The sequence below is a fragment of the Artemia franciscana genome, chromosome 2 (assembly GCF_032884065.1).
Source record: "Artemia franciscana chromosome 2, ASM3288406v1, whole genome shotgun sequence".
In the NCBI taxonomy this organism is placed as follows: domain Eukaryota; kingdom Metazoa; phylum Arthropoda; class Branchiopoda; order Anostraca; family Artemiidae; genus Artemia; species Artemia franciscana.
Genome location: NC_088864.1, coordinates 3,994,187 through 4,018,365, shown reverse-complemented (window position 1 = coordinate 4,018,365; position 24,179 = coordinate 3,994,187). Strand labels below are relative to the sequence as shown.

At 35.9% G+C, this 24,179-nt stretch overlaps 2 protein-coding genes across 2 annotated transcripts in view; both read left to right on the top strand.

Moving 5' to 3' along the window:
- The window catches only part of LOC136036182 (uncharacterized), a 37,838-nt gene extending 33,696 nt beyond the window's left edge, over nt 1–4,142 (top strand). The window contains exon 6 of the mRNA XM_065718259.1: nt 3,937–4,142. Coding sequence (XP_065574331.1) covers nt 3,937–4,091 — 155 coding nt within the window. The 3' untranslated portion in view covers nt 4,092–4,142. The remainder of the gene's footprint in view (nt 1–3,936) is intronic.
- An 8,365-nt stretch (nt 4,143–12,507) lies between these two features.
- Nucleotides 12,508–24,179, top strand: part of LOC136036168 (casein kinase II subunit beta) — a 36,207-nt gene continuing 24,535 nt past the window's right edge. The window contains exons 1-2 of the mRNA XM_065718236.1: nt 12,508–12,704; nt 23,850–23,922. Coding sequence (XP_065574308.1) covers nt 23,851–23,922 — 72 coding nt within the window. The 5' untranslated portion in view covers nt 12,508–12,704; nt 23,850. The remainder of the gene's footprint in view (nt 12,705–23,849; nt 23,923–24,179) is intronic.

Sequence of the window (24,179 nt, the reverse complement as noted above, 5' to 3'; positions counted from 1 at the left end):
GTGGCCAATCTGTATAAGAGGGGTGAAGTAGTGAAATGTAGTGAAATACCGAGGGATGTTCGCTTAATTCTGCAGTAAGACTCGAGTATTGCAGAGAATGCATTTGGTGGCCCATCTGCATAAGAGGGGGGAAGTTGTGAAATACTGAGGGATGTTTGCTTAATTCTGCAGTAAGACTCGAGTATTTTAGAGAATGCATTAGGTGGCCAATCTGTATAAGAGGGTGAAGTAGTGAAATACTGAGGGATGTTTGCTTAATTCTGCAGTAAGACTCGAGTATTGCAGAGAATGCATTTGGTGGTCCATCTGCATAAGAGGGAGGAAGTTGTGAAATACTGAGGGATGTTTGCTTAATTCTGCAGTAAGACTCGAGTATTTTAGAGAATGCATTAGGTGGCCAATCTGTATAAGAGGGGTGAAGTAGTGAAATGTAGTGAAATACCGAGGGATGTTCGCTTAATTCTGCAGTAAGACTCGAGTATTGCAGAGAATGCATTTGGTGGCCCATCTGCATAAGAGGGGGGAAGTTGTGAAATACTGAGGGATGTTTGCTTAATTCTGCAGTAAGACTCGAGTATTTTAGAGAATGCATTAGGTGGCCAATCTGTATAAGAGGGGTGAAGTAGTGAAATGTAGTGAAATACTGAGGGATGTTTGCTTAATTCTGCAGTAAGACTCGAGTATTGCAGAGAATGCATTTGGTGGCCCATCTGCATAAGAGGGGGGAAGTTGTGAAATACTGAGGGATGTTTGCTTAATTCTCCAGTAAGACTCGAGTATTGCAGAGAATGTATTTGGTGGCCCATCTGCATAAGAGGGGGGAAGTTGTGAAATACTGAGGGATGTTTGCTTAATTCTGCAGTAAGACTCGAGTATTTTAGAGAATGCATTAGGTGGCCAATCTGTATAAGAGGGGTGAAGTAGTGAAATGTAGTGAAATACTGAGGGATGTTTGCTTAATTCTGCAGTAAGACTCGAGTATTGCAGAGAATGCATTTGGTGGCCCATCTGCATAAGAGGGGGGAAGTTGTAAAATACTGAGGGATGTTTGCTTAATTCTGCAGTAAGACTCGAGTATTTTAGAGAATGCATTAGGTGGCCAATCTGTATAAGAGGGGTGAAGTAGTGAAATGTAGTGAAATACTGAGGGATGTTTGCTTAATTCTGCAGTAAGACTCGAGTATTGCAGAGAATGCATTTGGTGGCCCATCTGCATAAGAGGGGGGAAGTTGTAAAATACTGAGGGATGTTTGCTTAATTCTGCAGTGAGACTCGAATATCGCAGAGAATGCATTTGGTGGCCAATCTGCATAAGAGGGATGAAGTTGTGAAATATTGTGAAATACGAAGGAATATTTGCCTAATTCTGCAGCAAGACAAGAGTATCGCAGAGAATTGGTGGCCCATCTGCATAAGAGAGGGGAGGGAGTTGTGAAATACTGAGGGATGTTTGCTTAATTTTGCAGTAAGACTTGAGTGTTGCAGAGAATGCATTTGGTGGCCCATCTGCATAAGAGGGGGGAAGTTGGGAAATACTGAGGGATGTTTGCTTAATTCTGCAGTAAGACTCGAGTATTGCAGAGAATGCATTTGGTAGCCAATCTGTATAAGAGGGAGGAAGTTGTGAAATATTGTAAAATACTGAGGGATGTTTGCTTAATTCTGCAGTGAGACTCGAATATCGCAGAGAATGCATTTGGTGGCCAATCTGCATAAGAGGGATGAAATTGTGAAATATTGTGAAATACAGAGGAATATTTGCCTAATTCTGCAGCAAGACACGAGTATCGCAGAGAATGCATTTGGTGGCCCATCTGCATAAGAGGGGGGGAGTCGTGAAATACTGAGGGATGTTTGCTTAATTCTGCAGTAAGACTCGAGTGTTGCAGAGAATGCATTTGGTGGCCCATCTGCATAAGAGGGGGGAAGTAGGGAAATACTGAGGGATGTTTGCTTAATTCTGCAGTAAGACTCGAGTATTGCAGAGAATGCATTTGGTAGCCAATCTGTATAAGAGGGGGAAGTTGTGAAATACGGAGGGATGTTTGCTTAATTCTGCAGTAAGACTCGAGTAATGCAGAGAATGCATTTGGTGGCCCATCTGCATAAGAGGGGGGAAGTTGTGAAATACTGAGGGATTTTTGCTTAATTCCCCAGTAAGACTCCAGTATTGCAGAGAATGCATTTGGTAGTCAATCTGTATAAGAGGGGGGAAGTTGTAAAATATTGCAAAATACTGAGGGATGTTTGCTTAATTCTTCAGTGAGACTCGAATATCGCAGAGAATGCATTTGGTGGCCAATCTGCATAAGAGGGATGAAGTTGTGAAATATTGTGAAATACGGAGGAATATTTGCCTAGTTCTGCAGCAAGACACGAGTTTCGCAGAGAATGCATTTGGTGGCCCATCTGCATGAGAGGGGGGAAGTTGTGAAATACTGTGGGATGTTTGCTAATTCTGCAGTAAGACTCGAGTATTGCAGAGAATGCATTTGGTGGCCCATCTGAGGGATGTTTGCTTAATTCTGCAGTAGGACTCGAGTATTGTAGAGAATGCATTTGGTAGCCAATCTGTATAAGAGGGGGGGAAGTTGTGATATATTGTAAAATACTGAGGGATGTTTGCTTAATTCTGCAGTGAGACTCAAATATCGCAGAGAATGCATTTGGTGGCCAATCTGCATAAAAAAGATGAAGTTGCGAAATATTGTGAAATAAGGAGGAATATTTGCCTAATTCTGCAGCAAGACACGAGTATTGCAGAGAGTGCACATGGTGGCGAATCTGTAAAAGAGAAATGAAGTTGTGAAATATATTGAAATACTGAGGAATGTTTGTCTAATTTTGCATAAGAGGGATGAAGTTGTGACATATTGTAAAATACTGAGGAATGTTTGCTTAACTATGCAGTAGTACGATACTTTGGTCTGAAAATAATCACCCTTCAACCGTCATTTCTGACCCTGGGGGAGTCTTTTCTCTCAAATTTGTAATATTCATTATATTTCTTGAAGTTTTCCTGGGTTTTTCGGTCACTTTTTGAGGAATTTTTTCCTCAAAATATTTCCTCATTCCTTTTGAGGAATTTTTCCTCCTCCTTGTAGGTAGGGTCCAACCCCTACCGTCCAAAATAGGAATTTATTCCTTGCAAAATAAAAAGGGTCTAAATTTTGATGTATCATACACTGCAGTCTCTCTTGCCGCGTCGACTGATGATATCTGCAGCAATAGTTGAGTTTCTGTTGTTTGATTTTAGCTTGTGAATTAGCTTGTGCATTTTGGCTTGTGAATTGCAGGGACTATTTTGGTTGTCAATCTGAACATGAAAGATTGAATTTGATTTCCCTCAATCCATAAAATGATGGACATCAAAATGAAAAGATTTTCTTGTTCTCTAAACCCATCTTAGGTCTGTTCATACCTGAAAATTGTGATTTTCAGGATTTTTTCCTTTTGTTTGTTTCCAAATTATAAAGTTTTTAGGCTGGTACCACAGTTATCTTAGTGTTGCCACGTTAAACCGTAAAAAGAAATAAGCAAAACTAATTAGTTAAAATTGACGGATTTTTTTGTCCGTAAAAATTCAAACATCAACAGTTTGTTGATTCCGAAAGACGGCTAAAATTTTGATTGGTGTACTTATTTAACTGTTTGGTGCTATATATTTTTGCTGATTTTTCCCCCTTTTTTTGTTATTATAAGCCCATTAAAAACTGTATTACTGGTGATGGAGGTCTGTTTCATTAAAAATCGAATTCCCAGTTTTTCCTAATTTTTGAAGATATAGTTGCGTAAGTGATTGTGTAAGTTTCCACATACTCAATTCAAAGAATCAGATTCCATGTTCACTGGCCTTATTACTTTAAAAAATTAAAGTTTGAAGAGATGAAATAAAGACTTACCATTGATTCCGATTAAATCTTTTTTACATTTCAGACGAAACGAATGAGTGGATGCGAATGCTTTCCGATGACATTGGGCTTGATTTGAGTGACGATCCTTTCCGGCCAGATCCTATTGATCTTGAAGAAGATAGGGAAGCTGTCATTATTAAGCAAGAGCCTAAATTCGTCGGAAGGAAGTCTAAATAATAAATGTTTAAATTATTTTGTGAATACATCTTCTGAAAGTGAAAGAGAAAATGTTTTAGAAAGTGATTTAGGTGAAAGTAGTAATTTTATTATCGAACAGTTCATGGTAACGACCTGTAAGTAAGGAGCGACACGGCTCAATAGTAACCAAAACTCTAAAAATAGATTTTTAATACCAATAGATATATCAAAAGAATCGACTTATTGTGCTGATTTTAAATATGCAAGTTTCTTTAATTTTCGTCTTATCGACTAAAGGCTACGAGCCTGAGAAAATTTGCCTGATTTTCGAAATAAGAGGAAGACACCCCTTAAAAGTATTAGAATCTCAATGAAAATCACACCATCAGATTCAGTGTCTCAGGCAACCCTGTTACAGTGGTTTCAAGCTCCTATCTGCAAAACTGTGAAATTTTATATTTTTTGCCAGAAGAAAGATCACAGAAGCGTGATTTTTTTAGGGGTGATCGAATCGACCCAGCGGTCCTAGAATATCGTGAGAAGGCTCATTTGAACGGAAATTAAAATTTCTAGTTCACTATTTAAGTGACCAAAAAGATTGGAGGGCAACCTGGCCCGCTCCCCTGCCCCTTTTTCCTAAAGTCATCCGATCAAGATTTTAAGATAGCCATTTGCTCGTCATAGTTGAAAGGCTCAATAACTATGCCTTTGATATAACGTGGCCCCACAGCCCCAAGGAAAAGGAATAAGTCATAAAATTTGCCCTTTTTTACACATAGTATTTGTTATTGTGAAGTATGTTTACATTTTTAGGTGGAGGGGGGGCGAATTTTTTGCTGGGGGTTTTTCCACGGGGGAATTTTCTATAGGGAGGGAAGTTTCCAGGGGGTGAACTTGTCAGGGGAAATAACGTATTGAGGGAATTTGTTTGAATTCCTACACAAAGTTCTTTTTAAATGTCTTGCTTTCTCTTTTCCGTCTCAATTTTATGCGTGGAATTGTTAAGGGTAATTGTCCGGGTTAAATTTTCACCAGGATTGAATTTTCTAGAGGATAAGTCCGTGGGAGGGGGGTATCAATACTGGAAACAAAATTTAAAACAATTAAATGATTCCTGGAGCGGACCCCTTCCACCGAATTCCATGACCTATCTAGCTAAAATTAAATATAAAAAAACAAATTTTTTTAACTGAAAGTAAGGAGCGACATTAAAACTAAAAACGAACAGAAATTATTCCGTATATGAAACAGGTTGTCCCCTCCTCAATGCCCCGCTCTTTAGGCTAAAGTTTGACTCTTTCTCACAACGCTACTTTTTAAAACAATAAAAAACTTTAGTGTAAAGAGCGAGGAGGAGTGTCTCCCCCTGTTTTCTAAAATAAGGCAAATTTTCTCAGGCTCGTTACTTTTGATGGGTGAGACTAAACTTGATGAGACTTGTATATTTAAAAATAGTATTGAAATGCGATTCTTTCGATGTTACTATTGGTATCAAAATTCTGTTTTTAGAGTTTGGGTTACTATTGAGCCAGGTCACTCCTTACTACAGTTCGTTACCACGAACTGTTTGATACTACGAATGTCATTATAAAAAGCACCAAGTCTTATTTTCTTTTTTAATGGTTTCTTTTTCATTCAGGAAATTATATTCACTGTATATCTACCTTCTTATTCTTCAATAATTTCATTGCTCTCCTATTTCCAGATATAGAGGGTGTATTCTTGTCCACTTTAGAAGTTTTAAAACAAGAGAATTTAATCTTGAACTGATAGATTTTAGGAAGTAAAGGCACATTAAATATCAGGAAAAAATTGATCGTAGACAATGTAGCAAAACAGGAAGTATAGAACGTTTTTCGATTTTGCAAATAAATAGGCTCACATTTTACTTGATGAGGTTTCGGAGGCAGTATATTGGGAAAAATATTAATGTGGAACATATTATGAAAAAATTATCTGCTCGAACTAAAGAGCAAATTTGACACTTAAAACGAGCAACAGTTTTAAAGCTACTTAATAATTTTTTTCCAAATGAATAGGGAGGGGGCAACATTCCCCTTACACCTCAGTGACGCCACTGAGCGCAGCTGTCGAACGACGAATTTAAAAATTAATCCCATTATGGGATTGTAAAGATAAGCTTGGTTACCACAATTGTGTTGTCAACAAAATTGCCAACTCAACAATCTGATTCAATATTTAAATTCAGAAACACTGGACAAGTTTTCTCTCAGGTTTTGTAAGATATTGCTCAACCTAGAAAGGCGTCATTATTCAAAGAAGAACAAAGTTCAGCTCAAGACTCGTTCATAATAAGATTCTACTAATTCTGAGATTAAGCTAGTGCTAATTTGACTCAGTCATGTTTTTAATAGAATTTTCTTATTGGCTTAAATCAGCGCTAGCTTAATCTTGGTATTAGTTAAATTTCCTTATGAATGGGGATTAATTATTTTTCAGCCCTGTTTATAGATTCTCGTAAGCTGTTTCTTTGCTGTTGCTTTCTTGGAGATGACACGCCAAATTAAAAACTCGAAAAGAATTATGGACTGTAAGTCATCTAAGAGCATCAGAACTAATTTCTGAGGTCCAAAGTGCACTTGCTCCTATAATTCTACCCCATTCTGATTTTAACCACTGCTCTGTTATAGTTCAAACACCGCACTATTTTCCACCGTCAGTTTATAACAACCTACACTGTTGTTCTTCAGGCCAATCTAAAGAGGTAAAAGGTCCTTCAATGCGGTTCAAACGCCTCCTTGCATAAGAAGAAGAAGGAAGAGTTGCACAGTAATGCTTCCAATCTACGTTCAAGGTTTAATACATTTTAAGACACAACTTTGCATTCTACTCAAGCTTCAAGTTCGAGCTTGAGTTCAAGTTCAAGTTCGAATCTTTTTAATTTTGTCTTATTCCCTTTTTTTGCGGAAGTGTTTTTGCCAGGAAATCATTCAATTTTTTTTTTTTGGGGGGGGGATATTTCTTTGAGAAGACAGGCCAAGTTTAAAAAAAAAACTAGACCTACGTTGCCCGGGCAACGTGAAGTGTTGCGGCAATCTTTGTCCGGCTTTGCCGACTAAAGTGTTGCGAGAGCAACACTTTGGTTTTGTTTCTTCGCTATCGATCAGTAATCACATGATCAAAGGCTATCCCTCACCGCTGGAAAAACCATAGCGAAATAGTATCGAGAGAAGGGACTAAATTGACTTTGCAGCTAGTTGAACTTTATCCTTTTCGGATGAAAACTCGGAACAATATCTTATATGATCTAGTTGGTATTATAAAGCTATCCCTAACTTTTCAGGATCAAAATACCATTGATGACATTCTATTAATTATTACGAAACTATCGCATTGTCTTACATTCTCGTTTGTGCTTGTTTCTTCACTATCGGTTAAATGATGAAATTGTCAGTCTATCGAAGTTTTTAAAACGGTATGTTCAAACAAGAACGCAATCAGTTATCACATGACTAAAGGCTATTCCTCATCGTTGAAAAAACAACAACTACAAAATAATATCGAAAGAAGGCACTAAATTGACTTTGCAGCCAGTTGAACTTTATCCTTTTCTATCGTAGACATCGTGACGGATGAAAACTTGGAACAATATCGTACATAATCTAGCTGGTATTATAAAGCTATCCGTAACTTTTCAGGATTAAAATACCATAGGTGACACTAATTATTACGAAGCTACCTCATTGTTTTGCGTTATCGTTTGTACCCGTTGCGTAAACACTTAATTCTGTAAGATTTAAAGAGATCAAATACAATGCGCACAAATTTCTAGCCCAAAGTGAACAGATTCTTACTTAAAGGTCCCTCTCCCGTGATAGGCATCAAGTTCACCGGAAACAAATAAATTGGTACACCAACTAGCATTGTTGCAAACCCCTCATCGCTGAAGTTGACTGTAGCCTAACATCAGATTATTACTTACAAGTCCCCTACATGTCTTAGCACTGGAACCAAATTGGTTTTACCACCAAATACACTGGACTGTCGAGACTATTGCTTACAAGTCCTCTATATGTCTCATAATTTGTATCGGCCTAGATTTCGTGTCAGTGTGTACCTTACTACTGAAGTTGTCAAACCCTAGAAACTTTCAAACTGGTATACCTCATGAAGGAATTTTTGTACCAAAAAATGGATGTCATATACTTTGATCAGCTCATCAAGAGCTATCGATTGCCGTCGAAAAAAATTTTATCTGTCTTAGTTCAAAAGTTGATTTTTTTTGCCGTAAGCCAACTTTCTAGCGTCACCACTTAGAAAGGAGCAAAGGATAAGCTCCAATTTCTTTAGCAATGAGAGAAATTTTAAAGTTTATTAGGCACATCTGATAGCATTTCTCTGCCGCAATCCCAAGTCTGAAAAACCGAATGATAAACTCAGCTGAAATCACGAACAGAAATAGGTAGAAACAATAGATGGCAGCACTTTCGGGCCCGTGGGAAAATGCCACATTTTTGCTCCTGTAAATTTTTCTATTTATCACTCAAAGAAGATATATTGGCTGTGGGACCGGGTAACTGCCGCTTATATTTAACACTTATAGATTTTAGTCCATCTTCAATTTGAAAGAGGTGCCTGTCTGTTTGCCTGCTAGAACGGAGCTTTCCGCTCGAAAGCAGAAACATGGTTTGAAACGAAAGCTTGGCTGCACAACTTCAGATACTCCTCTCTGACATAGGCTATACAAATCCACTTCACTTCGCACGCCATAGGCTCTGGCTCGTGGACAAAAAAAACCATCCTTTTTGGCCCCAGGCAAGAGTTCTGCGGAGCTTTCCAAAATGTAATGTCATGTTCATCAATCCGGCCTGAGATCCACACTTTCCGTAAAAACCACACAGGTTAGACACTTACCAGTTTCCACGAATAAGCCGACATCGGCGGCATAGAAAAAAAAAACGGGACAAAACCAAAGTGTTGCTCTCGCAACACAATGAGGGAGTGTAAGTTAACTAATAGCATCAGAACTCGTTTCTCAAGTTCAAAAAGCACTTGCCTCCATAATTCTACCCTATTCTGATTTTAACCACTGCTCTATTATAGTTCAAACACTGTGCTATTTTCCACGGTCAGTTTATATTAACCTACAGTGTTGTTCTTCAGACCAGTCTAAAGAGGTAAAAGGACTTTCAATGTAGTTCATATTCCTCCTTGCATAAAAAGAAGAGGGAAGAGTTGCACAGCAACGCATCTATGATCAGGGTTTAATGCATTTTAAATATGAAAACCAAAAACATACCTACATCTCAAACCCTCCAACACACATAGGGGAGAAGGGGTTAAAATTGTTCATAATCTCCCTCCATCCTCCTAATTTGCACTTGAAGCTTGATCTTAGACCCTCAATTCCTGATAAAAAAGCATCTGCTACCCCCCCTAAAAATGAGTATTTACACCTAAATCTCTTTTGTTCAGCTGAAAAAAGTTCAAATACCTTTAATTCTGAAAGACTCAGGTAACTAGAGTAATCTGTATGGTAGGTGATTGGAACTCGGTTCCAATATACATAAATTTATTTGGTTAACTTTAAACTTTTAAAAAGAACAGTTCTAGATGCATACGATTGGAATATCTAAAGTTCAAAACATGGAATATGGGGTAGCTAAGAGGGAAAAATCAAAATGGTTTATCAAGAAAAGAAACGTGCCATATGGCTTTATCAAGCTGAATATTGATCGAATTTAGACGCTTTTCAATTTTGCAAATACTTCTTATAACATGTATTCTTGTTTTATTAATATGGGTTGATCACAGTATTCTGAACGTGGTACCAAATCTTTAACGACAAGATTTCTCAAGCGCGTCAAAAATTACCAGAATTTTTCTATTAAATGGTTCTACTAGTAGACCGAATGACGATGTATGCCAAAATGTTTGGTAGTTTCTTAATGAAAAATATATCTATTAAGCAGCGCATTGCTTTCATACAAGGAAAACTTGCAGGAATTGAATGTTCTAAGGAATACCGAAGGTGTCTTTCCTCGCTCGATTCTGAGTATCCTGTTTCTTTCTTTGGCTAAATTATGTGTCTCATATTGCCTGATTAAACAGATATTTTTTTTTCTTTTCTTTCAGAACATCAAGACTGACAGTAATCGTTCAGCATCTAATACGTGGCTAGATCTAGAATATCTATATGCTCTTTCATATGCATCCTCACTTTTTTCAGCTCCAAAGTTATTTTACTAAAAGCCCTATATTCCAAATTTTTTCTCTGGTCGTGTTTATCTTTATTTTCAGCGTTATTTTCTGTCTTGTGTATCAGGTCCATCTAATTACTAGCTTCTTCACTAAAGTAATGTCCAAATCTTTCTCGCTCCGTTTGTAAGATTAGTTTTCAACCCCTTAACTTATATTGCAGGGAATTATTTGCCTGAACTGGTTTGAATATGTTACTCGTATGGCACCTTTGAGGAAAATGAAAAAAGAAAAAAAAATCCTAGTATCAGTTTGATTTCTTCTTTTTTGTTTCTCCTTTGCTGATATTTTTATTTATTGCTCTATTTTCTTTTTGTTTCTTCTCTTTCCCTCCTTTATGGCTTCAATAATTTGTATATTTCTTCCCTCTCCCCTGTCTCTCTCTTTCTCTCTCTCTCTCTCTCTCTCTCTCTCTCTCTCTCTCTCTCTCTCTCTCTCTCTCTCTCTCTCTCTCTCTCTCTCTCTCTCTCTCTCTCTCTCTCTCTCTCTCTCTCTTTCTCTCTTTCTCTCTCTCTCCAGTCTAGACAAAATGTTTGGTGTTCTGTTGATGTTAATATCGATGCCAGTTGTCCAAGGAAGTGTCGATGAATAAATCAATGAAAATACTCTTTATGCCAGAGGCACTTGAGGCCTTTAGGGGGTTTTCTTTTAAAATAATTATTTTATATTCTTTTGGCACATGAATAAATTTATCTATTTGTCTCTGTGTCTTGTATGCTAGATTGTAAGGATTGCTATTAACATTTCTAGAAAAAAAAAACAACTTGTGGATTCTGAATGGAATTCTTCCAATCCCAGTTGTGTACAAATTAAGACTTGATCATCTTCAAAGGGTGTCGAATTTTTATTTTCTGGAGAGAAATGTAAAATTAAGTTTAGCGTGATAGATCGCGCTTGAAATTTAATGCTTACAGATTTCAAGAAGCTTACGTGAAACCCTAATACCCTGGGAGCGTTTTGGAAGTAATTAAGGCAACAAGTTCTTATAATTTTTGTACTTAAATTTATTTACGTATTTCCAGCCTGTCAAACAACACAAACAGTTGACAAAAAGGGAATACAAAAAAAAAACAAAAACAAAAATGATACAGCGTTCATAAAAATAAATAATAAAGATAGATGTTTAAACAATTAACAACAGCCATATATTGAATACTTTAAATATCACTGTCTAGAAAGGGGCTGTCATGGCTAAACACTTTTTTTTGGGAATCTTTATAAATAATTTTTGACAAAAGTGTTTCTGGGCTGGCTAGTTTTTATTTCCAGGTTGAGTGTTAGGTGCATAGGGGTAAAGGAAGCGAATATTTTATAAATTTGGTATATATATCGATTACAGTTTACATGTATCTGTTTGTGTAAAATCTTGAAAACAGTGCTGTGAATGGAATATTCACAGCACTGCAAACAATGCAATATTACATTGATTATTCGGTTTAAGTGCTTTATTTTGAAAAAAATTAAAAAAAGACACATCGCACTTCTTTCAAGGCGGAAAATCAGCAGCGAACAAGCTCGCTCCTATGAACACCCAGTCGGAAGACCAAGATAAACAAAATGTTCGAATAGTTTTACCAAAAATAACCCGAATTGAACTGACGAAGTGAGACCAATGTGATTGAGGAGAAAAGTAGATTATTGTCACGGTTAAATTCCATATCCAGGTTAGAATAATCACTCTTGCATATCTTGAAGAATTGTATCTTTAAAAAAAGACAAAACTATCCGTATCATTCAGTAGTCTATCTACACAAGTAAATGTATTTTGTGGAGCAGGTGTTAAATAAATTAATCAATGAACAGTAATCGAAGTGAGTTTTTAGTTTTAATCTGTACTTCAAGCCACCAATATAATTCTGTAATGGTACAACAGCATTGGGACGGAAACCTTTTCTATCGTAAAAAAGAGCATTGCCACTTTGCACAAATGAGTAAAATGTTCGCCGTATATACATATAATTTCTTCCCTTTAACCCCTGGTTCCCACTGCTAAGTCAATCTCGACACGATTTGTTCCTGGCGGAACAGACGTACGACAGAATTGGATTGAGGTTCACACAGACTTCTGCCTCACTGTGACAAACTCTAAAAGAATTCAAATCAGGTTCTCAAATTGAAGCGATGAGAGTGTTAAGCCAAATTCAGAAAAAGGCTATTGCACTTTATCTGCTGAGTAAGACAACCCAGGAAATATAAGAAATTTTTTTAGATGGCGTTGAGCATTTTTCTAGATGGCAGTTTAAAATTAACGTTTTCCGCATGCATTTATTTATTATTTAGTTATTTAGAACACATTATTGAATATTCCTTGATCTTAGAAAGTGGCAACCTTTTAAATTGCTTTCGATTGTGTCAGGGTTTCCCTGATTTAAAAAAATAGACTAAGGAATACACGAGATCAAACCAATAAGAATAGGATACAAATAATTTAAGGTAAGCCCGAGTTTGATTTTGGCTCACTAGGCTAGGGTGAGATTAAAAAAGTAATTTACATTCAGTCTACATTGCTTTTAAATCCCAGTTTTTGGACAGTGTAGCGCCCCCCAAATACCTAATCATTGGAAAATTCTTGTTATACTACTAGAGAAAAGTATTGTTATGCCACTTGATTATTCTAAATTTTCTTAAGGCTAAGTGACCAGCTTGAATGTTCATAGAGTAATGAATCAATGCTCAATTTTGGACAAATATTCCGAATAAACAATATGGTACGAGTCTATTGGGAGTGTTGAGAAGGGACAATTTTTGGAATAGACCTACATAATATATAGCCTATTACTAAATTCTTACTTCATAAAATCCTTAATATGCAAATCTGAACACATTTTGACTACAGCTTCACTATGCCTTACTCCTCCCAATTCCAAATTCATATCAAAAATACCTTCCTCAAACATGGCCATTAGATTATTAATTTTAGACATAATATAGATAGCCTAGTCAAGATTGACTAAGGTTGAGGACTGTCTTAGGTCTAGTTAGGATTTAGTGAATACAACCATGAACAGATTTTTTATATTGAAAGTTTAACAAAAGTTAATCTTAAATCCTAGCTTATTTAAATTAATTTAGCCTATGCCTAGTTTGCTTCAAACCACTTGTCTTAGGTTAAATATAGGCCATCTGTGATAGACCCATCTTTGATTAAGTAGGCTACTTGCCAATTAAGAGGCAATGAGAACTTACTGGGATATTATAAAGAAAGAGGCTCTGAATAGATTATTATAGAGGAGAGGCATGCACTAATTGTTTATTGCATACATTATTTTGTTTAATATTATAAGAAATAGAAATATTCAAAAAAAAAATGAGGATTGTTTTCAGTAAAGTGTAAATTGTGTGTTGTCTTTATTTGGCATGGGAGGCATCAGGCCTATTCATCTTAATTTCTGCTTATTTTGAGTTTTACTTAGCTATTTCTTTGTAGTTTCTTTTTTTTAAGGTTTCTTTTATTTATTTGGAAAATTATTTTACTATTTTGCATTTTTGTTCAACTTAGGGTCAATGTTGATATTACCTGAACAATTGTTTTGGGTCATGAAACTATTATTAATAGATGCATTTTGAATTTTTGAACATCTTTTCTCTCTTGGAAAAATACCATTTTGGTAGTTTTAGCTTTTTGGTTCAACTTAGGGTCAATGTTGATATTACCTGAACAATTGTTTTGGGTCTTGAAAATATTATTAATAGATGCATTTTGACTTTTTGAACATCTTTTCTCTCTTGTGAAACTACTGCAAATTCACCACAATGGAGTTATTATATATTGGCACATTAGGGGGGGGGGGGGGTAAAGCATAGCATATATTAAATACAACAATGGTTAGTTTACATATTTAATATATGTTATGTTTTATCCCCACCCCCCTAAAGTGCAAATATATAGCCCAAATTTGTGTCTAAACTATTAGAGATTTGCAATTTCAAATATCTGATCAATAAAACAGAAATGATTGCAATTTTATATGTGTAAATACAAGAATATTTGGGCTGGAATAACTCCATAATGGTGAGTTTGCAGTAGTTTTGCAAGAGAGAAAAGATGTTCAAAAAGTCAAAATGCATCTATTAACAATAGTTTCATGACCCAAAACAATTGTTCAGGTAATATCAACATTGACCCAATTTAGCTCTTTAATCTTGTTTAAAAGTTTCTTTTTTTCTGTTAAATGTGGATTTACTATAACAAAGTGCAAGATTATATTGGCAACAAAAATTAAAAATGTATAGTGTAATTAAAGCTATTGGGGTCTGCATAGTATTGACCTATCTATGGATGTCAGATATTTATTTAATGCTTTACAACTTAAGTTTATTAAGGACTAAGTTTTATTAATTTCAATATATTTTACCAATGTCTTTACAAAAAAATTTTATAATGCAGCTATTGTTTTGGTATGAAAATGTAAAAATGTGCTATCACTTTCCACTATTTTAAAAGCTAAAGTACATCAACAAAACAATTGTATGCAGCACTTCTACTAACCATGTTAAGTATTTATAGCTACCCAGCAAAGTATATTTTCAAAATGATCTATAAAAACTGAAAATACTGTGGGAAATTTTCTTTTATCAGTTAGTTTATGTGCTTTTTTGTGTGAAATGCACCCATTAATCTTAAATAAAAGATGTTAGCAATCACAATGTCCTAGAAATATGCTGCAGAATATTAAGCAAAAGCACAGCACATTTTTGAGTGAAGCAAAGGGCCACATGTGAATCTATGTGTACATTAAAAAATTACGCATTTTAAGTGCTACATTTCAGTTATTACCTTAAGTTATAGCTTGGAGCAATCTAAGATTTTCCTTGTGAAGCTCCTGAATTGCTGTTTGAAGTTATTTTCATTGTAGTGACCAGGTGCTGGTGGATGGTTTGTAGCTTTCCAGTTATAAAATTGCCAAAATCAATTTTAGAAATTACCCAAAATTATGGTGTCAAAAAATTGCACTCTGAACTGTCAGAGGTAAGAGTATCTCTAGCCTAACTCCATGTAACCTAGAAAGTCATAGGCCTGGGTTGAGTTAATCCACAATTACCTGGTACCCAGAGGCTAGCTCTAACTGACCAAAAAAAGCAAATTATTCCTTTTTAGCATTGAAATTGAGCCTTCCATAGAACATCTTGCTGGTGGTGTGACAAGAATATGGTTTGGCATCTCAGGTTAGCCTACACTCTGCATTAGCCCAGTCAAGATTAACTCCTTTCTTAAATGTATCTATGGTTTGAGACTGGATGGTGGCTTTGGAGAGGCTGTTCCAGTGAGGGATAATGCTTAAAGAGAAGAAGTGCCAGTACTCACATTAATGACAACAGAAAACTTGCAGCTTCTTTGTGTTGCATCTTGTTACACTTGCAAAAATGAGGAGAAAACTTGACTTGAAGGTTGTTTTCAAGTAGTTTGTGAGTAGTGATTGTATCTCCTCTCTTTCTTCTATAGACTGGGGTAGGGAGTCTGAGGGACACAATATGTTCCTCATATGGTTTGTCTTACAAAGCTTGTATGAGCTTTGTTGATTGTCTTTGGGTACTGTTGAGTGCTTTAAGATCCATTTTATAATGACAAGATACAAAAGGTCATTCCAAATTCCAGGTATGGACAATTGCTCTCTATCTCAAAGCTTACATGATGATTCAAGTTCAATGGACAAAACAATTGTGGAGGGGGAGGGGGGTGTTTGTCACTATCCATGATGAAAATGACTTTCAAGAGGTCCTTTTTAAGAGCTCCAAAAAAGGAAAAAAATCCACCCAATGGAAAATAATTCCTTTCCCCTTGCTCCGACTCTCCCTTCATAAAACCTTGGAATATATTTAAAAAATTTTCCTCATACCCCCTTTGAGATAAATAAGATAACTTTAATAAGGGTTTTGATCTTCAAATTGCTAAAATCAATGTTTCCTTTAAACATTAACCATATTGTATCTTTGCTAATAGTTCTCCGAGAGTCTAAATCAGCAGAAATACTACTTAACTTAAAACCCTTCATAACATCCCAATTAAGTCTGCTCTATGGACCCCAAACCATAACCCAATTAAAATAGCTGTGTAGAGCATCCTTCCAGTAACACCTATTCACAAGCTAAAAGAAGGGCTTGATGACAGAACTGGTAACTGAATCCTAGTTGCAGATGTCACCCAACTGGGCAAACCAGATGCTAATAGCCAAGCAAGTCTTTCTTATTCATACTCAGAGGAAAAAATAATATCCTAGGTCAGACATTCCTCTTTGGACAAATGAAACCCCACAAGCCAAAACCAATCCAGTGCCAAAACTCTCTAAAACTAGGACACACAGCAAACAAATGCAATGAAATCTTACAAACCTGCAGTAAATGTAAAAGTTCCCATCCCAAAGGAATGACAAATTGTAAAAAGACCAGCCTATTTGTATAAACTGCAAAGGCCCCCATGGTTCTTCCAATAAAACACTGTGTCCTGTACAGAAAAAAACAAGCACTAACACTCCAATTAACAACACAGAAAGCTATACCTTACCCATTTGCAGCCCTGGAAGCAATTGTAGCCCAATCACACCAAAATAAACTCTTTATGAAACTACACAATACTTTCACTCACAGAACACTCAACTCTAATCTACCCAAAGCAACAAGCACCCCCCACAACACCCCAGATCACATTTCTATCAAAGAGAATCACCAAGACTGAGCTAGCTAGCCTCTGCATCCACTGATAAGAGGTTTGTGTGGCCACCCTTCCAAGCAGAAAGCATTACACAAATGAATCAGAAGCATTACCAGAAATTAAGCCCCTAATTAATGACAAACAAGATGAAAAACCAAAGAAACTAAAACCTAATATATGCCTTTATATATTAAACTCTAATCTAGTTCAGTCCATGAACCTACAACAGCCACAGAAAGCAAAAATCATAAATGAATTGGCAAACATCTACCTACCCAATCACATCTTTATTAAAGCAAAAAAGGATCTTGCTTTACTCTTAACAAAGATAAACATTGAGACACAATATCTATTATATGAAAACTAAAGCTATAAAGCAGCACATCTCAATATTTGATTGGAATGTACAATCATTTTCAGAAAATAATTTAAATGAACTAGTATATTTTATGAATAATAATCCCATTGATAATGCTTGCCTTCAGTAAACCAACAAATAAAATTTCCAGGATATACTATTCTGAGAAAGGATAGGTCATCAGAGGGAAAAGGAGGTGGTGTTGCTTTAATAATAAATAATAATATCAAGTTTTGTAGCATTAATTTTCTGTAGTTTTTAAACAATACTGATACAATTGGAATTACTCTTTGGCTGAATAATACCAAAATTTAAATGATAAGCTTTTATAACCCTAATGACCAAACTACAGATGCCATGAATTTCTTCAGTTATACAAGTGGTTTAACATGCAAAAAACATTATTATTTGTGTACACCCTTTTGTTGGGGATAAGCCAGCAAAAAAAGCTGGCAAGGTTATTGAAAGTTTGATATGAATAATACTGATTTAGCGGTTGCTACCCTTCCAAATGTAAATGCGCATTTTAACCCAAAAAGTGGCAGATTTTCCACAATTCACCTACAAATTGTTTCAATAATTATTTTGAATAGAATTTATATAACCTTTGCACAGACCACTTTGCATAGTTTCTTCAATAAATGAATCAGCTAAAGTTCTGCCACATATCCCCAAATATATTAACACTAAAGCAAATTGGACTATCTTCAAAAATATGCCTAATGGTGAAATTATAAGTATCAACCAGGAATCATGTATCTCATTTTTGACAGCTGACACACATGCTGAAGTTTTGTTATCCATACTAACAAATGAATCTAATCATGGTATCCCCCAGACCACACCCAGGAAAACAATCCCTGAACACGCTCCTAAAGTATGGGGGACAAATGAGTGCCAAAATAGATGGAGAACAGAAAAGGTATCAGGAGAACATGTCTAAAAAACAGTCTAGATATAATTACTGGAATAATTTTGCAAATAGTCTTTCCAGAGAAACATGTGATCCAATTATACATAAGCTCATAAGTCACATCTGTGGGAAAGACATTTCCCACCCCACTCCAGTATGAGCTATTATATAATAATACCCATTATGATAATGATAATTAAAAACTCCTAAATTGCTGTAGTCATGCATGGGCTGTATCCAAATTTCCTAGTGTTTTGGAAATGTTCATCCCTCCTACAAATATTAAAGGAAAATAAACTGAAATATGACCCTGAGTCTTACAGGCCTATAATGATTACTCCTGTGCTGGGAAAAGTAATGAAGAAAATGATTTACCATTCACTCTTTGGTTTGTTGAAAAGGATAATATGATACCTCATACTCAAACTGGTTTCAGGAAACACCACTCCTCAACGTATGCTTTTATATTGTTAACAAATGCAATAAATGAATTCCTATCTAAAAATAATGTCCCAGTTGCTACATTCCTTGACTTTGATGGGGCATTTGACAATGTGAACTACCAGATCCTTTTAGCCTAACTTGCAAGTCTTGAATTACCCCCAAAGTTAGTCATCCTTTATAAAATCTATCATAGAAAATCGAAGTTTCATTGTCTGTGAAGTTTCAGCCTCCTCAACTAAAACTACAATAACCATAGGTCTTCCACAGGGCGTAGTCCTGAGCTGCCTCCTCTTCTCCCTATCTCTCTGGGACTCAAGCCTCCCACACACCAACCTGCAATGTGCTGATGGTCTGGTATTATTGGCAACTGGAAACACCTTAGAGACTACTACTACTACTAATAATAATAATAACTCACTGCAGCACCAAACCACCTGAGGCCAACACAGCTACGCACGCTCCTTCTCCAACCTAATCTATTTAAAGCCTCCCTCTTTACACCCTCCCAGGAAGTTCCCATTTCCTTTAAATTTTTATTTATGACATCCTCCCAACCCAGACAAGGACAACCTGCTTTCCGTGTAGCCCCAGACAGTTGGCCAAAAAGGACAATCTTTGGTAATCTGTCATCCTTCATCCATAGAATGTGGCCCAGCCATCTCAACCTTTCTTTTTTTGAACCACATTTTTCGTACAGCCTACTGTTTGAAATACGGTCAGTCAGCCGGGTACCCAGAACAATCCGTAGGCAATTTTTCTGGAAAACATCTAGTAAATTTTCATCTGCTTTTCAGAGCACCCATGCTTCAGAACCATATTTGACCACTGTCATCACTGTAGCTTCCAGTATTCTAATCTTGGTTTGCAGACTTATCTTTCTATTCTTCCAAACTTTTTTTAACTGTGAAAAAACACCCTGAGCCTTAGCTATTCTACTTTTAACATCTTCACTGCTCCCACCATCTTTACTAATAATATTACCAAGGTAACTGAAGCTCCCAACTTGATCAATCTTTTGTTACCTAATTTCACCTGTTCATCTTCACTTATTCCTAGCCTTAGTGACTTATTCTTCTTAGCATTAATTTTCAAGCCTATTTTAGCACCCTGAACTTGCAAAACCTCTAAAACTTCATTCATTTTGCTCACACTTTCATCTAATGTGCTTAAATCATCAGCATAATCTAATTCCAGGAGCGTTTTTCCTCCCCATTTGATTCCGTGGTCTCCAATTGCCTTTCCTGTGCTCCTTAAGACGAAGTCCATCAAAATGATCCATATAAAGGGGGATAGAACACAACCCTGCTTAACTCCCGATTTAATACAAAACCAGTTGCTAACCTCATTTCCTACCTTAACCGCAGCAGTATTATTCTTGTACATAGCACAAATCACTTTAATGTATTTTTCTGGTATACCATATAATGATAAGACCTTTGTTAACGCTCTTCTATCAACAGAATCGAAAGCTTGCTCATAATCGATAAAACTGAGGACCAAAGGTGTTTGACAACAAAGGGACTTCTCAATTATTAACCTAAGAGTGAAAACTTGGTCGACACATCCTCTACTTTTTCTAAAACCGTATTGTTCTTCCCTTAAAACTTTGTCTACAGCATCTCTAAGTCTAAAAAGTATCATATTACTCAGTAATTTGCTACCTACAGAGACCAGACTAATTCCTCGATAATTACGACACTCACTCTTGTCACCTTTCTTATACAGTGGTTTAATTAAGGTTTTCCTAAAATCATTGGGTACTTCCCCTTTTTCAAAAATCATGTTCATAATCTTCAGTAGCTTATTCCTAACCTCAGAGCCACCATATTTAAGAAACTCATTAATCATACTATCAGCACCTGGAGCCTTATTATTTTTTAATCCTTTTAGTACTGTCACTAATTCTTCCTCACTAAACAAATATTCCTTCACATCCAAGGTATCACAAACTTTTTTATTTTTATCTATATCTTTTCCTGCAACTGTATCTCGGTTTAGCACATTCTCAAAATGTTCCACCCATCTTTCTTTAACTTTTTCCTTATCACTAATTGTGGTCCCATTTCTATCTTTAACTGAGACTAGTCCAGATTGGCTACTCCCTTTCATTTTATTGACATGCCAGTATAATATTTTACTATTATGCCGTCTAGCCGCATCTTCCAGATCCTCAGCAATTTTATCCATGGCCTCCACTTCACATCTCCTTAGTTCATATTTTAATGCTTTCTCCACTTTCCTTACATTCCTTTTGTTTTCATTCGACCTATCACTCAGATGATTCTTATACAAACCCCTTCTACTCTCTATTAAACCTAAAGCTTTTTCACTAATATTCCTAGTTGCAGTCTTAGCACTCTTCCCTAAGACACCATCAGCAACTTCACAAATTGTTTTTCTGAAATTATTTCATCCATCCTCCGCATTGTCAAATTTTAAATTCTCAAGTTTAGTATTCAGCTGTTCCTGGAAATTTTTTCTCAAATTTTCATCCTGGAGTCTACCAACATCATAACTTTCCGGGAGGTAGTTACCCTTCCAAAATTTCAGGTTTAAATGAATCTTAGACACTACTAGATGCACATTCAAAGTTTCAAAAGTCCCTTCCAATTTGAAAAATAATTCTAAAAAATCTGATTTACCCATTGCACCCACCAGTCGAAAATCATCCAATTCCACCATAAAAGAAATAATGTCAATGCAAGACTAACTCTAAGTGGAATAATTATTCCAGAGGACAATCAAATTAATTACCTAGGTTTAATGCTTGGACAAAAACTTAATTTCCGCATTCGCATCACAAACACAATGAAAAATGCTATAGAAAAATAAGAATAACACAAAGACTACTATCCACACCCTGGGTTTGTAATGAGAAAACTTTACTTCATTTTTATAAATCAAATATAAGACCCTATATTGATTATGAGCTCATTGTTTATGGTGCTTGTACAAAGACCATGATGCAAAAAATTGAAGCAGCACAAAATGATATAATCTGTCTCATATTTGATCTTAGGAAATCAACAAGTACTAAGTTAATGCTTACTGAGAGTGGATTATCAACAATAAATGAAAGATAAAGATTTCTTTTGATAAATTATCAGACAAAAATTGATGCCAGTAGCTCAAATACCCCGCACAACTGGTTAAGAAATCCATCCATGTATAGAGGAATTGCAAATGAATGTGCCAATATCCAGAAGAAATTCCCAGTGCCAGTAAGTCTATTGCACCTACATTCCCCCACCCCCACCCCATGGAGTTGGTCAATCCCCATAATCAATCCCCTCAGCAAATTTGTTCAGCTACTTCTGTTAATGGTCTGGGTTGTAGGTTATCTGGACCAGCAGCTTCATTCACATCCAGTCTTTTAAACCTTTTCAAAACATTCTCTATACTTATAGTTGTCATGTACATTGGTTCTTGGATTAGTTGTCCTGGTAAAGTGGGTGGAGAGTCTTGTATAGAGGTAATTTGAACATTTTAATTACTGTAATAAGGTCTAATGTTGGATCTGCTTAGTTCCATTGTTCAGATGGTAATTAAAACACTTTACACACAAAATAGAAATACGGCTGTGACATGCCTTCCAACTAAGAGTATGCTAGGATAGGTGCAATTTAAGCCCACTCAGTAGCAGTGACCAGATATAGGTATGGTCAATGGGACCAATCTTCTATAGTTTAAAGTTCACACCACAGAACAAAATATATTTCTGATACAGTATGCAAGTTGATTGGGTCTGACAAACAGCATCTGCATCCTAGCCAAACTCTTATGTATATGCATAAATATTAATCACTATTTATGAGACACAGATGATGGGCAGCTCCAGTTATATCTTGAAGGTTTTGTTTTCCATTCTTTGTTTAGTCTCTTTTTAAGACCTTCAGCTAATGTTATAGACACTGTCTCCTTGCTTAAACATTTCCAATTATTGGTAAACCTTCAGCTAAAGAAGTCTCTGCAGTTAACTCTGGGCTTATGAAGATTCTTAGAATGACTTCATATTTGTCCATTGGGTAACTGACTAAAGAGCTTGTTTTGGGGTTTTTTAACAAATTTATATGTGAGTAGCATGTAACTGCACTTGCATCAGAAGATCAAAGATGGGAATTTATGTTAGACACCTTTTCATTATATGGGTTCTTCCAAAGTCCAGAGATGCACTTGCTGGTCCTCCTTTGTACTCCTTCAATCTACTGCATATCTCCTTTGTAAAAGGGACCAGCAAGACAGGTTCAAGAGTCAAGAACTGGTCTCACAATTGCCTTGTATAGCTTAAAGAACATTCTACATGGTTGGTTAGTAAGTGTTCTTTTAATAAGTCCAAGGCTTAAATTTGCTTTGGAAACAGTGTATGCAGAGTTTTGTGGAACTTTAGAAGATTATCTATAGTGACTCCTAGGTTTTCGCCACTGACACAAGTTGGGAGAGTTGGAGATAATTTCATTATTAACAAGGTATTGAAGAAGTGCATAGATAGCAATCCTTTCAAGGTCTTTTGCAACAACAAATGTAAGGCTGATAAGTCTATAATTTTCTGCTTTGGATCTATTCCGTTTTAAAAATAGGTGCAATATAGGCTGGTTTCCATTGGGAGTAGACTTGCCTATGGTTAAGGGAATGTGAAAGTATTACTAGGACAGGGGCAATTTTGCAAGCAGCTTCTTTTAGCAGACAAGGATGAATTTTGTTGATGGTTAGGCTTTGAGTTGTTTTTGACCATAGATGCAGTAACTGTAATATAGCTCATAAAAATTCTGGGTGCTGTACTCTACAGTTGAAAATGTGACCATTATCAGGTTCATTTATGAAGACTGATGCAATGGTTGTGTATATGGTTATATCTTTGTTTATGTTTTGTGGCATATTACTGGAAAAACATGTGAAGTTTATTAGTTTTTTTCTGTTACAGTTGTGTTATTAAACTATAATTTTTAATGTACCTGAAATTGTTCAGCTTGGCAATTTTGATTATAAAATACAATGTGGTGCTTGATGAAATATCTGTTCATACACCTAAGTCCTTTGTTAGTGTTCTATGTTTTGTCCATCATTCTCTCTCTCCTCTCTCATGCTCACTGACTTTTGAATTTTTTTTTTACTTGACTTGGGCGCATGGAAAATATCTACACAATCATTGTACATTTTGTTTTGCTTTTTTGTTTTGTTCTACTCAGCTTGTTCTTATCTTTGTTTCTTCCATAGGATGAGTAGCTCTGAAGAAGTATCATGGATTTCTTGGTTTTGTGGCTTGAGAGGAAATGAATTTTTTTGTGAGGTATTCTTTTCTTTTTGATTTTTTCTTAGAAATAATTTACGCTAAAAGTTTTAGTTTAATCACTGAAAAAATACTTATCTTAATTTCTTCTTGATGACACTTAAGATTTTCATTTTCCCAACTGTTTTTTTTTATCAGTTTATAAACATTGGCAGGGAAGTGTGAAGGGGAGACAATTTATTTTGTTGTCTCCTTAAGCAAGAAGGTTATACAAGTGCTTGTATTTTCGGATATATCACCAGCTATAGAGGTTAAGA